Below are 13,798 nucleotides of genomic sequence, written 5' to 3'. Positions count from 1 at the left end.
TCAAATCGATGTGCAAATAAAATAACTAATTTTATTGATACGTATAGCTTTATTATTGAATGGTCATTTTTTGATAAAATCGGGCTACAAGTAGCATATGACACGTTGAGGATAAAATAACTGAACCCTCAGGGTAATCTATTAAATAGTTTTCTTTAGCTGAGCCAGCTTCGTCAGACAAGCATCGCGCCAAGCACGTCGCTCCGGGAGTTTATCGATCGGCACCATCTCCTCCAGCTCCTTTGAAACCTGCTCGGCTATTTTGCCTTCCATATGCGGCGTCGGTCCCATCGTCTGGCTGACCGAGTAGATCGTACTACTGTACCGTTCGCAGTAGTTCAGCATGCCCTCCGCATTCAGGTGTGCTGTTTCGAGTGGACCGAGGAAAGCGTACCGCATGCCCAGCCCCTCCGACATGACGACATCGATATCCTTCACGTTGAGGATACCGTCCGCCACCAGGCGCCACGTTTCGTTGAGGATCGCATACTGAATACGGTTCAGTGCGAAGCCTTCGATTTGGCGCGAGAGCGTCACCGGCTTCTGGCCGATCTCCGTCATCAGCTCACGGGCTTTTGTCGTGTATTCCGGCTTAGTCCACGGGGCAGGCACTATCTCCACAAGCGGGACATAGTACGGCGGATTTACCGGGTGGGCAACGAGGACCTAGAGAAGGGAGAGAAACCCGGTGAAGATCGCTAGTGCAGCGTATATGATCATGAGGGTGGTAGCAGCGACCCATACCTGTGCCCGATGTTTCATGTCTTCGCTGAACAGTGACGGCATGAAGGTGCTCGTGGAACTCGCCAGTATGGTGTTCGGTCCGACTATCCCGTCCACCTCGGTGTACAGTTTTTTCTTAATGTCCAAGCGCTCTGGCACACACTCCTGTACGTAAATGGCGCCTTTGATAGCATCCTTTAGGTCAGCCGTACCTTTGATGCAGCTGAATTGTTCCGCGGCCGTCAGCGAGCCCCGAATGAGGCCCTGTTTTTCTAGATTGTCCAACTCTTCCTTGGTTTCCTTCAGCGCCTTCTGGACAATGTCGGGGATGATATCGTAGATCGTGACCTGGTAGCCGACACCGGCGAACAGCATCGCCCATGAGCGTCCGATCAGGCCGCTGCAATCAATGGAAGTCATTTGCAGTCAATGTCAGCGCTAAGGTCACTTTTGCTGTATGTGCAATTACATCGTCAATCTATTGCATCGCGTCGATGTCAAAGAATGCAGTTATTAAATCAATGCCCTACACTATCAGGGTAAAAGCGACTTACTCACAATAATCGACTCAATACAATCTGAAGCAGTTGGTACCATTATGAACAAGTGAAGTAAAATGAATTGGCAGTATAAGTGCTTTTACGAATAGGTTAAAATTCAAAATGATTTCCCGGCATCGATAGGAATGGGGTAAATTAAATAACCTCGGTAAGTGTCATATGTTTCAATAATATGTGTTTTACGATAGCAACAGTGAACGCAAAAAATTACTTAAATTATTTTAACACTTACTCACGTGTTTTTGATGCAATATTTTTCAAATGCTGCACACTTACCTGCCAATGATGGCTACTTTCTCTTTCTTCATTTTGGACGCCATTTAAATATCTGTTGATTTATGAAAGGAACGGTTACGCTGATTCTCCTTATGCTTTTTGCCACACGGAACAAATGATCAATCGCACTACCGGGAGAAAATGTGAAAGTAATCACAATAATAGCGCCAACGAAAAAAAGCCGACCAAGGGATACACGATGGAACCGGAATGAGCTATGAGAAGCGAACCTATCGAGTTGAGGGAATGGAACCGACTGACCGCACCGAAGCTGTTTGCGACCGGAGGAAGATAACTCGATGATCCCTTGAAGGGCGGAAGGAGTGTAGCGCCCCGAGCGAGGTTACGGGCAGAACGCGGTAGTTGCCGTTAAGACGACGCGATGCGTATGTTTAAACAATTGTTTGAGAAGCACGCCATTGGTCAAAGATCCCGATGTTTTTTGATAATAATCGGTGCACGGAGCAATCAAGATACCCACTTTGGTTTGTGCTGAAAAACGATCGTACGATTATGTAACATGCAGGATACTGTGGATCGAGGCTCATAGGAAACTGGGTTTGAGTTTCACGATCAGTTCACGGTTTCATGGATGTTAAAGTAAATATTTTCCCGCCTGCTCTAGTAGGCACTTAGCTTCGTTTCGGTGTCAGGTTGGCGTTTGAAGAAGGATAAGTCAAATAACCAACCGATGTAGAAGAGATACCACCGATAAGAGCTGATAAATATATGGTTACTGATAGTAAAACCCTTGGCGTTGTTAGAGGTCATACTTGAAGCACGCTTAGGTAGTCAAGGAAAACATACCCCAGTGCATACTAGATACTGCTGGCTACAGTGTATCAGCTTTTCAAGATGCAGTTTGGCTGTGGTACGATGCCGCAGCGGGTGTGGAGTTGTTTAATGGTGCTATTTTTGTTGTTCGCTTAAACATTGATAACCGGAGCTGCAAGCTTCGTCTTCCAGAAATAGTCATTAAAAAGGGTTATCAGGGCATACAGTAGGATGCGTTCAGGCGAACCAATTAACCCGCGTTTGAGCGCATGGTTCACTGCAAGCGGTTCCTAATTTGAATTCCGGCTTAACCTCCTGCTACGGATCGGGGCTGGCAACGCGGAAGTTGTGATAAGTGAGGCATTATAATTGAATCATGCCGACACCTTATGGACCACAGCATCCGTAAGCCGGACACCTCTTGGGCTGATTTGTCAAATTGACGAGCTCGAACGATGGATTTATGATAATGTAATCGGAAAATGTGATAAGGAAGTTTTTTTCCAATAAAGAATCAGTAGCAAACAAATTGGGACACATTTGCCTAGAGAGTCCTTGAATTGCTATTTGAAAAAAATAAGGTAAAGATACGTGGGCGTCTGAGGGCATAAAAAATCTCGTATTGATACCGTACAAGTTTTATTCACTTCCACAACACGAACCACAAATCTATACGGTAAAAAATAAAATGGACATATTCCACATTGAATACATTGCTTACCTTATTTATAAGGATACAACTTCCCGAACTACCAAACGAAAACAAGAAAAAACTCCAATTGGCGCAATGTTTATATTTTGCATGATTTGTTTTGATTCTTCAAGCCATTTTCACTGTCAGGAGAACCCTACAAATGTTGCACTCATCGGTTTGGTAGTGCTGTGTCAAGTGGGAAACGTCAATTCGCTACACGATAAAGCAACCTGCCAACAATACCTTGGAAGTCAGAAAAAGGAAAATATTCAATTCGCTCTGCGGATAGAATTGTGTGTGAAAAAAATCGAAATTTCCCGCAGGAATTCTCATCCGGTTTGATCCTCCAGTTACGCTGTGGCTAGACGCGTGCGGTGTAGATTGTGGTGTGTGCGTTAGTTACGCGATTTGCAATCATGATGAATTTTGCACTGTCCAGCGGACACTTCGATATCGATGCACTAGAACGAGCCATCCAGCAACAGGTTCCGCAGTATTTTCAGACACTGGCCGAAGAGAACCAGCTCAATCCGTTCGATCTGGTACCGCTGGACGGTATAACGTTGACCGACCAGGATACGGTCAGCAGTGGGATGGTGCTGTCCTCGGGCGCAATCACGCCGGGACTCGAAGAAAGTGAACAGTTTCTGTATGGCCAGAATCACCTGCAGTCCGACGAGCAACAAAGTAGTGGCAGCGAAGGCAACTCATTCTGCGACATCAATGATAATAGTATTCTGGTTGAATTTGAAAAGATTGATGATGAACTGGAGGACGGAGGATGGTACTTAGTAGAAATGATTACTACATTCCCAATTCTTCATTTTGCCCTTTCCTAAACCCTTTCGTTTTTATTCGCTTTTAGATTAATAATTAATACCCTGTACTGCTGAAGTAATGCTAGTGTAGCGCTACCCGTTCGTAAACATTGCGTTTGTAATGGCTGTGCAGTTTTCCCCCTTCACATTTTGCTTCTATTTTCGCCAGAAGTAGCAAGCAAAGGAATGCCAAGAGTATGCTATGTTTTCCACCAAGCTAAATCCCCTTTCCATCGATCCCACGATCATGTACGATCGACTTTAAATCCAATCCGTGAGACATTTGATGTTTGACAAAGTGTGTTACGCCAACACGGAGTGGATCAGTTTCCTTTTTTATTTGTCGCATATCCTAGCAGGCGAGAATTTTTATGACATACATTCCATCGGGAATTATAGTTTGGCCCCCCTACAACAGGAGGTGAAATTAGAGAATGAGAGTGAGAGAAAGAGAAATAATTTTCCACATTGGACCGTCCGGTACCGCAGCGTGGAAAATGCCGTCCCCCACGGTATACTTTCCAAAATATTTATTAATAGAACTTCCTACTTTGTCGTGGGACTCTTTTCGTTCGCTTGCTGATCACGCACTCATTCTGCTTCTATCTCTCTTGCCTACCGTCGAGCTGATTGTTTGATGGTCGGTGGTTTTTGGCCAGACAAATCCGATTGCCGATGCGAACACCGCGTCCGCGTGAGGCAAACAAATTAGAACAACGGGTTGTGGAACCCGCCAACCCGCGACCCGTCCCTATCAAAGATCCATCAGCACCCACGGTCAATGCTTGATGGTCACTTATAGGGACTTTTCTCTAGAGAATAAATGTATGGTTTTTACGTACCAACAAACGACCGCGTTTAAAAAAACACAGATTATATTTAAAGCGTCGTCACGCGCCACAGGCCCCCTATGCCTTACACCGTTGTGTGGCCACACTTTCGTGTGGGTGTAGCAAATTGGTCAAATCTTCTCGCCGCTGTTTGTGAGATTTTTTGTAAATTTTATTTCTCCTTTTTAAAGCAATATATCTACCAGATATGATCATCGGCGTTTCGTAGAAAAGTAATGTTTACAATAACGTTGCAGGTGCCTTCGTGTGCTGCTATATTCTTCGGCGTGCAGCTTCCTGCACTTACGGGCCATCAAGTCTGCTCTGTTTGGTATTAGTGTACGGCATGCACGGGATACAAGGGAGATTGTATCGGATTAAAGACACGTTGTAATAACGACGATAGCTCGAGCTAAGATGATCACCTGTTGACCGCTCACACGGCGAAAAGACTGTGACCTTTATTTAATTGGGGGTTGTTTTGAAGTCGGCTCAGACAGCAGCCACCAACCGTTCTAGTTTTGTTTCTCGACCAGATGAAGTGTTAATGCCGACAATTTCTTTTTTTCCCACACTCTCTCACTAGAGAATGGTTCTACGCAAGGCTATGCAATAGTTGCAGATAAAAATAGATCCATGACGATTGGTGGAAACATGAAAACATGTTCCCCGCTCGAGTCCCACCCCGCACCACGTTGGTTCATCCCGTTCGACGAAACGCTATTGCTTCAATGTCAAACAGATACAGACCATCTCCTCCCTGGCCCTGTCCCGGTGGGGTTTCCATCAATCCCTTTGCTTGATGGTCCACATGAAAACATGTTTACAATTTTAACGGATGAAGTATCGTTTCCGTAGATTACTTAGGCTTTATTTTTATGATAATCGATCGCATCAATACTTGGCTTTGGAATGATCATTTGTTTCCCTGGCGACCATACTCTTAGCTCGTAGTGTTTTTGTTCAAAAAAAGTTTTTCACATTGTTTTTGATTGCTGCCAAAACGCATCCCACACACTATATGTTGCTAAATATAAAATAACCAGCTAATTTGACCAAGTGTGGTGCTATAACATTACTTCTCTTTCTCTCTTTCTCTTTTTCTCCCTCTTTCTCTCTCTCTTTGCTGCTACTATTTTTCTCTTGCCATAAGTATTGTTGCATACTTACTGCCCATTTTATTATAACTAGTTGAAACATACTGAACTGATGATGATGAATCCGTTTTCCAATTCGTTCCTCAATATAGTAATAAAGAAAACAATACTCTATACGAAGACGGAGAGCCATCGCATGCCACAATCACAATCGAGGTACACATTTAAAGAATTAGCATACATTATGTTAAAAAAAACTTAAATGAAGATGCGTCTTACGAATCATAAGAATCAGTTAATGCAATGATAGAAGTATTTGAAAATGATTTTAACCCTATAGAAGGGTCATCCGTAATATAGCACAAATGGTAGAAAGAGCGTTCTGTAGGAAGAAAGATAATTAAAAATTTTTTAACAATATTTTCACTAACATTTTTGCAAAGGAAGTAATACGTTCAACGTGTTTAGTGGTACATATTGGGTTGATTTCTTTTTTTTTTTTTTTTGTAGTACAATGCAATGTTTAAGACCACACACACTTTGGTAGGACAAGTTTCTAGTTACAAAAATGTCAATGTAATTCCCCTCTATTGTTTCTTCTTCAAATGGTCAGGGCATATATTTTGTATTAAAATTCCTTCCGTTTAACGTTGTTACGCCGAAAGCACAAACAAATGTAAGACAGATGCTTTCCCGAATGACAAACGCTAATCGATTTTTATTGTGTATTTCTATGCGCCCGGCGGCACGCGGCGGTAGGGTCCGGACAATCAGATCTTGGCTCGGTATCGGTGCAACTATGGCAGCTGCAATCGAAGCTACAGTACGGTGGGAAATTTGAGAACGCACATGAAAACACATCGTGGTAAGTTGCCATTGATTTGCATTTTAAAGTAGACATTCGTAGTGCTCAACTACATGTAGGCTTAAGCATAAACATAAATGAATCTAACATACATTTTTTTTTAAACTAGCTATCATTGCTCATTAACCATACCGAATCATAACCATATTGCCCTCCAAGCTTCTGCCCATGGATAGGATAAATAGAGTTTTGGTACGCCTGTTTTTGTTATTTTACCTTAAATGAACTTTACGACTAGAAGCTTCTGCTAGTGGCAATCAATCCGTCGTTGGTACTAATTTGTTCCGTTTCTTCGTTCCCCGTGCAGGCGAATACAAGTTCAAATGTACTGAAGAGGGTTGCTCGAAAGCCTTCCTGACTTCCTACAGCCAGAAGATTCACATACGGGTGCACACAAAGGTGAAACCGTACATCTGCAGCGACAGCAGTTGCCGGAAGGCGTTCAACACCCGGTACCGGTTACGGGCACACGAGCGGCTCCACAACGGCGAAACATTCAACTGCGTCGTTTGTGAGAAGGTGTTCACCACGTTGAGCGATCTGAAGAAACATTCGCGCGTCCACACCCAGGAGCGGCCGTACAAGTAGGAGAATCGTTGGGAGGGAATCGCCTTGGGGTGTTTGAATTCTATGTTTCTTTTACGACTCTCGTTTTAGGTGCAAAGAGGACAGCTGTGGTAAGGCATTTACAGCATCACATCATCTGAAAACGCATATCCGTACGCATTCTGGCGAGCGTCCGTTCGCATGCAAAATATCGGACTGTAATAAATCCTTCAGCACGCCACACAGCCTGAAAACGCATTCGAAAACGCACGAGCGACCGGTAAGGAAGGTGTTTGGGGGGCGGGGAAATTTATCTCGATTGAAAATAATTGCCTTTAACTTCCCTTTGCAGAAGAAAAAGTTTTCCAAGAACAAGCTGAAAAAGGCTCGTCCCATATCGTCGTCACAGGAGCAACAACCGATGAGTACCAACGAAGTGGAACCGACGGCGGATGTGGTACTCTGTCAGGCGATTGAAACGGCCGCAAGTAATGGGCAACTTTTCGCAAGTGTCGATGCAGCGAACGATGACCAGATGGGAATGATATCGGCCGCTTCGATCGAACAGCCCACCGCACCACCGCAGGAAACGTACAGTTTCGTGCATGTGAACGATTTTCACGAATCGAAAGCTCTCGAGCTGGCGCTCGCTACCGAGGAAGAGCTCAATCCACAGTGGATCGACATATCGATGCTACAGACCAAACCGCTGGCCGCACTGAATCCGGTAACGTCCGCCTGTCTCGCCCTGCCCACAAGTGTCCCTTCGTACGTAGATCTAGCGTTTAACGTGAACGTGGCCGATTTTCTCCCATCCACTGACGCGCCGCAAAGCGGTGAACCGTCGACGTCGGCGTCGGCTTCGTCATCGGCTGGGACGATCCTAGCCGGGGATATGGTTGTGGCATCGGAAGATGGCACTCAAGTGTTCGCCACGATTGACAACTATTTTGATGATAATTTACTTGAAAGTGCGAACGCCACCGTGCAGATCGATCGTGCGATACAGAAAAACAGCGAACAGCGTGGTGGTAGTGGCGTGAAGCAGGAAGAGCAAGAAGAAACCGATAAGCTGATCAACGAGCTGTTTGCCGACGAGTTTCTACCGAAGCTGGAACCGCCTCCACCGGTGACAACGGGTGACTTCAGGCAAACGGCGGTGGATGGAGCGCTGCAGGTGTTGCAGGCGCCTGTTACGGTGACGAAAACACTCAAGGACATTACGGCCGATGCGGATATTTGCCGTTGCGTCAACTGTCAGTGCGATCCGCTGCAAGGTTGCATAGGAGGCTGTGGTCCTGAAAACCCCTGCCGCTCCACGGTTTCACAGTATGCAGGAAATGAAACACTCTTACCTCCCGCGGCGGAATCGTCCCATCGGCTAATGCAACCGACACAACAACTAGCCACAAACATTCAACTGATCTCCGAACCGTCCGGCGAAACAACGTGCGCTCCTAGCGTAGATTTGGTTGTACAAAAGCAACCGCAGCCTACTCAGCTACCAGAACCGGCGAAACGTCCATCAACGACATCTTCCTGTTGCAGACAGCAGGCGACACCGAGCACGGAAACCGAATCGAATGGTGTGGCGTCCAAGTTGACCGATCAGCTGGAACCGCTGACAAATATGTTGAAAAGTTTGCAACACTGCTCCTGTGCCGGACCGGGCGACGGACACTCCAAGAGCTGCTGCGTCGTGATTTGTCTGAAAACGCTCGAAACGCTCAAGAAGGTCCTTAGCACGCACTCTAGTCTTATCCAGTGCCACAGCAGTAGCAGTAGTAGTGCCATCACCAACTAGGAGTAACATTGCCACCTGCAAAATGAGGGGGGGACCAGCATAGCGAGTTTCATTTATTTGTTTGTTGTAGGTTTCTTTTCAGCGGTGCAGTACAAACAAACAACGAGCAATAAGCCATATTAGTCTATTGTTGGTTGAAAACGTTGCGAAAGGAGAAATAGAGCCGAAATGGCCAATAGGCTGATACGATAGTGCTTTAATCTTCACTCCTCTTAAAAACACCAAACAAAGTACCACACATTAATACGTACGCGTTTAAGGGGATAAAGCGTTATGATGATTTGTTGCAACCACGTGGTTGCACGCCCCAGCATTGTTGTGTTTACATTTGATATCTAGTAGTATAAGTTGCGCTGTTTTATTGGCAATTGTATCGATCCAATCGATCTTCTCGCGTTTTTGTTAAACTCTTTTAATCTTTTATACATAGTGATATAAGAGTAAAACAAATACAAACTCAGTTCTATTGTATAGTAAAGCTTCGAAGATTTCGCATTTTGAGTAAGAAAATGTAGGAACACAGGTGCTTGTTCGCTTCGAGGCGAGGAATATAACCGTGAATGATAAAGCGGGTGCAATGCAACAAAAGGTTCCCCAAACACGCTCTTAAAACGCTAAAAAGCTACGTTAGTATTTTCTTATTCCTACTACTATCTACAGATTCTTACGACGTACCTTTCTACACTACTGTTACTAGTTTAGCTTTACCCGCATCTGTTACTGTACCACGCGCCTCGTGCCGTTCGTTTGTTCCTCTGCCCCGTACTAAATGCATGCATTTTGCTGGATGACCGCAGAAGATAAGCCGCCATGCCGTGCTTGCTAAAGTTCAAAGAGTGATGGCAATTTGAATGCTTAAGCTTTAATCAAACCGTACAATTTTGGAGAAATGAATACAATACCCACTATCCTAACGCTTCAATGCGTTGACAAAGGTAGAGGATCGGCTGATCGGTAGTGAAGGATTTTGCTACGACAATGATACCCGCTACAACGGATATCAATAGCAATTACAATGATAATAATAATAATAATAATAGTAATCATAGAGGATATTGATTTGAGGAAAACATTTTGATGTAATGATTTAAATTAGAAATGATTGAAATGATTTTATTTCCGTAAGATAAGAAACAATGTGGGGAGGAAAGGGAGAAAGGAAAAAAAAGATAGAAACCAACTTGCAACCATAAAAAAATATAAAATTGTACGCTTATTGCCTAGTCATATTGCTTACAGGATTGGATTGTGCCTGTTTTTGGCTGTGGACGGGGTATTAAAACTAAACTAACTGACTGAGTAATAAGTCATGTCCACTACGGCAGAGCTAACGGCAATCGGGCAGAACCTATAATCATCACAATACCAAAGCGAATGCCAAGCAGGGGAATACAAAATATCTAAGAGAGGAACAAATTCTATCTGATCTTGGTTTGTGTGCAATATGCGTTTTAGTTTTTGTTAAAAATTTTAACTATAAGAATGAAATACGGACTCATTAAAGTGGATCGATAGAAAAATAGCTGCGACTTGTGTTGATTGATTAGTTTTTCTTTCCGATTCAGTTCGAATAAGGTGATGGTTAGCTGTTACAGGTCGAAGCGGGGGGATTTATTTTAATTAGAGGAGTTATTAAATAACATATTTTATGCCCAAGTTTCCCCCCGCGACTGCAGAACGCACAGCCAATGGGTCCATTGGAATGCATTCTAGGTTGAATGAAATAAACGATTGCCTAGTAGTAAACCGTAAATTTGAGCGGACCGTTTAGTCCTCCCCGGCCGGTACAGCATCCTCGAGGCGCCGTACAAACTTCACCCGAATCTCCGTGGTCGCATCGCCCTTCAGCTGATCCTGGCTGAACCAACACTGAACCTCGAGCTGCACCATTTCCAGCGCGCCCCGTATGCACCCGCACAGGATGGAGCTGTAGCGCAGCTGTTGGTAGTCCGCCGGCAGCTCGACAAACTCCGTGAGCGGGTTCGTGTCGAAGATGAGTGAGAATTCATCGGCCGAAGCGGCCCAGTTTGAGATGGTGGGCTGGACGTTCAGGTACATCCGAAAGGCGAGCTGTATCTTGTCGGCCGTCTCGCGCATATCGAGACACCGGCCAGACCCGGTCCGGGCAAGGAAATCTTCGATCAAGCGCATTCCCATGTTGAAGCCGATCCGATCGAGCTGCTTGTTGACGTCGTCCACGTTTTCGTAGTCACGCAACATCTGGGAGACCAGAGCGCCGTATGTCAGCGTAAGAAGCTCCGAGTTCTAAAAAGAGACCAAAAAAGATGGACATGACTAAAACTACATGGAAGAAAATAATCTTGTTAGCCAATAAAGGCACATACTTGTTTTCTTCAACTTCAACATAAATCATCAGAAAATTGGTGAAGATTATAACATTGAATGATTGATAGTAAACAGTTCAGAAACACTGATACTGATGTTCCATTTAAAAGTTCAACAGCAAGAATTTGTGTTAAAATCGGAAGAAGCAAGCAAAGTTCGAGATTCCGAAAACAACGCCATCATCAGAGGTGAACTAATCTAAGGAGGCAGCAATAAATTAACAATTTCTGATCGCTTTTGGCAACATCCAATTCATCTTTATTTTGCCGTTTTCGTACATTAGACATCTTAAACATGCATTTCTCGTACGCAATCTTAACTTCAGATACACTATTTACAAGACAGTATTGCCGAAATCTTCGCAACGTGGCACTGGCTCCTCGTATGTTGCCTGGCTGTTTGGTTCCATTGTCTATGGATATGGCGATAAATTGCACACGATTTCATTTGATATCGCTCGAGTGGAAGCGACCACCTTCACCCCGTACCCGGTTCATGGCATGCCGGTGGCGTGATTCGTGCAGATACTTTGGCCTAACTTTCGGTATTTTCCCCATAGCTTCCAGTTTAGCTCGCGCTTGTCGGCGTTTGAGAATACGTTTGTACTGCTTTGCATTAACGTAGAGCGGTTCCTGTTCCGTCTCTACACCTGAGCCGCTACCGGAGGCCGCTACCGTTTCTGAGAGGCCACTTGGGCCGGCCGTACTTCCACCGCTGTTCGCCGGCTGTGGACTGGCAACGGTCACTGTCGCAACGGGCACTGATACGGGCGCGGGAACCTGTACTGCGGTCGGTTGTGTTACGGGAGCAACAACGGTCGCCGTAGGCTGGAGTGTGACCGGTGTTGTAACAATGTTCTGTAGCGAGCTAGCATCGATCGTGGTGGTGGCCATCTGGTGCGGGTGGGTTTGGTGTTGCTGCTGGAGCTGATGTGGAATGCCCTGTGTCATGGTCGTCGTTTGAACGGGAGCAAACGTCACGGCAGCTCCTTGCAGATTTGCGTAGGCGGTGGCGGGTGCCGTTCCGGTTGTGCCAAGGGTCTGAGCGGTCGGTAACTGGACAATCGGGAGATTTACACTTTGGAAGGTGGTTTCTGGAGCGGGAATGGTCTGATAGAGGTAGGTTTGACCGTCCAGCGTATATTGAACGATCTGCTGCTGCTGAGGAGCGGCCTGCAGTGTTGGCGTAACCGTCTGCTGCGGTAGGGCCCCGATGGGAATGACCTGTATTGCCTGTGCTCCACCCGTTAGCTGCTGCTGGAGGCTTTGCATGAAGAGTTGCTGTGAGTTCGGGTCTTGCATCACCTGGCTCAGTTGTACCAGCTGGAGACCACCCGTGTTATGTCCGGTTGCGGAAGCTGTGGATCCGGTAAGATCCGCGAACGAAAATGCGCCATACGCGTTACCTGTTGTAGTCGTGTTATTCATTTTGATCATAACTTTGATATGCGATGCTTGTTTTGTACTGCTCTTGCTGTGTCGTCGTTTAGGGCAACCTTGCTTAGTATCTTTCAAGCGGGGTCAGTTTATTGTGCCGCTGCCAACGAAACTAACCAAAACTACACTTTCTCCGTTCTCTCGATTTCGCGCAACTAATCAACAAGAATGTGACGGAACCCGAACACAGAACACAAGACGCATTGACCCGGCCTCACAAATTCTCACTGAGGAAAGAAACAGAAAGACGAAGAGAAGGCTTCAGAGTTGCGGAACGGAAAAGTTGGCAAGTATTGTTCCCGGAAGTCTCAGATTGAATGCGCCACTAATAATTAGTGATTGTTTTCTTATTCCATGGAATCGTTGGCCGACAATGGGACACTAGCGGGTTTGGTAAGATAGCAAACATAGTGGCACCGCAATTCGTAGTTATAGCGAGCTGGGTGGACAAGCGAAGAACGATATGCACTGCAGGGGGGCGTCAGTGTATTTTATCTGCTAATCGATGCTAAGTTCGCTTACCACTTTCTTTGTGTCGAGACGGGTGCTTTGGCGTGACATCTTCGGTTTGATAGTATGAACGTGGGTGGTTACTATCGAGTATTTTCTGATAAATGCTCAATTTCACAGGCGTCGCCTAGTTTTCTGGCTTCGAAATCTTCGAGTATTTGACGGCGTCAACAAGTAAATGTCATCAGCACTGCTTTGCAAACACGAAAACTGAAGGTGCCTAGTGGTTGGAATGCTGCTAGCCAATAAATATCTAAAATTTAAACGGTTTATTCAAACAATTATTCGCTTTGCTTTCCAAGGTTTTAATTTTTATAAGAATCCTAAACAGATTTGAATGATATTCTACTACTTTTAATATCTGAAAATAACACTTTTTAATTTTTTAAAGGATCCAAAGGGATACACTACGAGCTAGCTTTTTCTCATCATGACTTTCTGATTATGCAGTCGTGACAATCGTTGCGTGCATTTGTTTACAAATAACGAAAACAAATTTTAAATCGCCAAGAAAAGCTT

At 45.0% G+C, this 13,798-nt stretch overlaps 3 protein-coding genes across 4 annotated transcripts; 1 reads left to right on the top strand and 2 right to left on the bottom strand.

Moving 5' to 3' along the window:
- Nucleotides 1-47: 47 nt before the first annotated feature.
- On the bottom strand, nt 48-1,754 carry LOC131293627 (lambda-crystallin homolog). The gene is made up of 3 exons (XM_058321703.1): nt 1,560-1,754; nt 745-1,123; nt 48-666 (listed from the first exon to the last, which is right to left on the bottom strand). The coding sequence occupies exons 1-3, from the start codon at nt 1,601-1,603 to the stop codon at nt 142-144; spliced, it is 948 nt and encodes a 315-aa protein (XP_058177686.1). The 5' UTR covers nt 1,604-1,754; the 3' UTR covers nt 48-141.
- A 1,541-nt stretch (nt 1,755-3,295) lies between these two features.
- LOC131282690 (metal regulatory transcription factor 1) lies at nt 3,296-8,987 on the top strand. Its single transcript, XM_058312220.1, has 6 exons — nt 3,296-3,811; nt 5,925-5,988; nt 6,532-6,637; nt 6,945-7,221; nt 7,295-7,463; nt 7,536-8,987. Exons 1-6 carry the CDS (start codon nt 3,444-3,446, stop codon nt 8,985-8,987), a joined length of 2,436 nt encoding a protein of 811 aa, XP_058168203.1. The 5' UTR covers nt 3,296-3,443.
- A 1,598-nt stretch (nt 8,988-10,585) lies between these two features.
- LOC131282851 (trafficking protein particle complex subunit 3-like) lies at nt 10,586-13,440 on the bottom strand. Of its 2 annotated transcripts, none has more exons than XM_058312394.1 (2): nt 13,292-13,440; nt 10,586-11,252 (listed from the first exon to the last, which is right to left on the bottom strand). In XM_058312394.1, exons 1-2 carry the CDS (start codon nt 13,328-13,330, stop codon nt 10,755-10,757), a joined length of 537 nt encoding a protein of 178 aa, XP_058168377.1. In that variant the 5' UTR covers nt 13,331-13,440; the 3' UTR covers nt 10,586-10,754. The 2 variants fall into 2 exon arrangements, with proteins under 2 accessions (XP_058168377.1, XP_058168376.1); XM_058312393.1 differs by lacking the exon at nt 10,586-11,252 and adding an exon at nt 11,596-12,996 and having other exon boundaries at nt 13,292-13,427.
- Between the last annotated feature and the right edge of the window lie 358 nt (nt 13,441-13,798).

Source organism: Anopheles ziemanni, chromosome 2, assembly GCF_943734765.1.
Source record: "Anopheles ziemanni chromosome 2, idAnoZiCoDA_A2_x.2, whole genome shotgun sequence".
In the NCBI taxonomy this organism is placed as follows: Eukaryota; Metazoa; Arthropoda; class Insecta; order Diptera; family Culicidae; genus Anopheles; species Anopheles ziemanni.
This window is presented reverse-complemented; position numbering and strand designations above follow the sequence as displayed.